Source organism: Clinocottus analis, unplaced genomic scaffold (genome assembly GCF_023055335.1).
Source record: "Clinocottus analis isolate CAN_PGR_092001 unplaced genomic scaffold, fCliAna1.0.p SCAF_6, whole genome shotgun sequence".
In the NCBI taxonomy this organism is placed as follows: Eukaryota; Metazoa; Chordata; class Actinopteri; order Perciformes; family Cottidae; genus Clinocottus; species Clinocottus analis.
The window spans coordinates 18,781,229-18,783,728 of record NW_027176218.1 but is presented as its reverse complement, the minus strand read 5'-3'; the positions used below and the strand labels follow the sequence as shown (position 1 = coordinate 18,783,728).

The 2,500-nt window shown below is 44.2% G+C and overlaps 1 protein-coding gene across 2 annotated transcripts in view; it reads left to right on the top strand.

Annotated features, from left to right (window-relative positions):
• The window catches only part of aars1 (alanyl-tRNA synthetase 1), a 25,853-nt gene that overhangs the window by 15,438 nt on the left and 7,915 nt on the right, over positions 1 to 2,500 (top strand). For both annotated transcript variants that reach the window (XM_068602812.1, XM_068602810.1), the window contains 5 exons: positions 852 to 996; positions 1,102 to 1,280; positions 1,743 to 1,856; positions 2,022 to 2,228; positions 2,494 to 2,500. The exon at positions 2,494 to 2,500 is cut by the window's right edge and continues 178 nt beyond it. In XM_068602812.1, the coding sequence (XP_068458913.1) occupies positions 852 to 996; positions 1,102 to 1,280; positions 1,743 to 1,856; positions 2,022 to 2,228; positions 2,494 to 2,500 (652 nt within the window). The remainder of the gene's footprint in view (positions 1 to 851; positions 997 to 1,101; positions 1,281 to 1,742; positions 1,857 to 2,021; positions 2,229 to 2,493) is intronic.

Below are 2,500 nucleotides of genomic sequence, written 5' to 3'. Positions count from 1 at the left end.
CTCCACCAGCATGTCACCATTTTGCATTAATTGTGTTTCATTTGGTACACTTTTGTGTGCATTCTGACCTCATGATCAAACTAGGCTAATGCTACTCGTGGCTGTTCTTGGGGAGCTTGGGGTTTTTCATATTTATAATTACATTTGCTTACCTGTCATTCGTTAAACTCTTTAAAAAGTTCGGGTTTGAAAGGTGCTTGGCCGTGTTTGACGTGTTACCTCCCTTTGTCTGTGTTGCTTTAAAGCATGTTTTACAGACGGGTCTATCGGTGTCAGTGGGCTTTCCCTCACAGTCTGCACTGCATCCAAAGTATCTCCAGATTAAACTCCTGGCGTCTTTTTTCTACAAGCAGAGGACGATCGGCAAGAGCTCCTGAGCTCAAGCCATGTATGCCCCGGTCACTGGCTGTGAACGCTGCTGCTGCTGCTTTGCTCCAATGTGTGAGCCAGAGCCTTAAACCCCAACCCCCTGAGCTCCGTCTCATGCACTCTCTGCATGTAGCATGAGGAAGAGAGAGCGGAGCAGTTTTAAGGAAGCGCTATTTTAAGAAAGTACGATATTTAAAATATGCAAAATCGTATCTTTTTAACGTACGTGTAGTGCGGTACTTTTTTAGTATCGGTATACCGTGCAACATTAGCTGTGTACTGAGGCCCCTGACTCAGTGATGTGTATGTATAACACATCACTGAGCTAACGTCTTGATACATACTAACACTAAATAAAACAACTATGATTTGCTTTATCAGTTATACTGTCAGATTTTGAATGGATGTTTCATAAATGTCTCCCGTTTTTAAAGGAATTTTTGAGTTTTATTTCACTAAACTGTGTGTGTATTTGTGTGTAGTTAAAGTCCCAGGGCAAGGGGGCAGGAGACGTCGACCACATCATGTTAGACATCTACGCCATCGAGGAGCTGAGAAACAAGAACATCCCCGCAACAGATGACTCTTCCAAATACAAATACACCTCCGAGGCAAACGGCAACTACAGTTAGTGATTTTGCCTTGCTTACCAGCAGACGTTTAAGTCCAGTTTGGGCGGTTGTGTTTTTCGGGACATCCACGCACTTACTCTCCACCTGTCTGTTTGTCTAGAGTTTGAACAGCCCTTATCCACGGTGCTCGCCCTGCGCTGCGACCGCGCCTTCTGCGACAGCGTGACCACGGGTCAGGAGTGCGGCGTGCTGCTCGACCAAACGTCCTTCTATGCCGAGCAGGGCGGGCAGACATTCGACGAGGGCTACATGGTTCGAGAAGATGACAGCACAGGGGACGTAAGTGCAACACAGATCAAATAAATCTACAATGTTGATTGCAGAGCGCTTCTCAGCACGAGCTCCACTGATGCTGTTTGAGAGTGGTTTTGTAAAATAGGTATTAAAAAGATTTTATTGGTTGGTGTGTTGGTGCATTCTGCAGATGCTAAAATACAATTTCTTCAAAAAAATTGTGTTCTTTTTTTTTCAAAAGACAATCTGTCAAAAACAAATCCATTCAAATGTCAGCAGTTTGTTTCTCTTCTACGTCTTAATATGCCTTCATGAGTCTTGTTTTCTCTTCCGTATTCGACACTAACAGAAACCCTTGAAAATATTTAAAACATGAATTTAAAATAAAAAACAAAACGCCAAAACGAAATACCACACAAGCTTTCTAACTAAACCAACCTTGTTTTCTGCATAACAAAAACATGTCCAACCATTCTGTCTCACAATCTTTCTTCCCTGTCTTTGCAGCGGATGGAGTTCACTGTGAAGAATACGCAGGTTCGAGGAGGTTACGTTCTCCATCTAGGGACGGTCTATGGTGCTCTGAAGGTTGGAGATCGTGTTACACTACGCGTAGATGAGGTGAGATCACATGCAGTCTCTGTCTGTTTTTGTTTTTGAACTACCAAATCAAGTTATATGATATTGCGGACGTTAAGTGGCGTGAAGAGCAGTTTATAACTTTATTTCCTCAGCTATCTGTTTTTATTGCATCTGGGTGAAGCTGTGGTCATATTCTCTTTCCAGGCTCGTCGCAGGCCCATCATGAGCAACCACACCGCCACACACATCTTGAACTTCGCGCTGCGGGGGGTTTTGGGAGAGGCGGACCAGAGGGGCTCCCTGGTGGCTCCCGACCGCCTGCGATTTGACTTCACTGCTAAAGGGGCCCTAAGCACTGGGGAGGTCCGCCGCACTGAGGAGATCGCTTGTGCCATGATAAAAGAAGCCAAAGTCAGTGGGGAAATAAGCATGAAACAAAATCACACAACAGATTCTAGTTCATTTTCACCGAAAGTGAAACTGTTGCTTTCTTAGATAACGGTTTTAAAGGATGCTAGCTCAAGGTTTTGTATGAATTAGTCAATGCCGCTGAAGAGATGATCAAATTATCCTTATAACGTTTCACATAGCTTCCCTTTCATGTAATACTCGTGATTATTGACTCGATCTAAACCAGCTGACAGATGCTTCCTCCACCACACTTTGCTCTCTCCAGCCGGTGT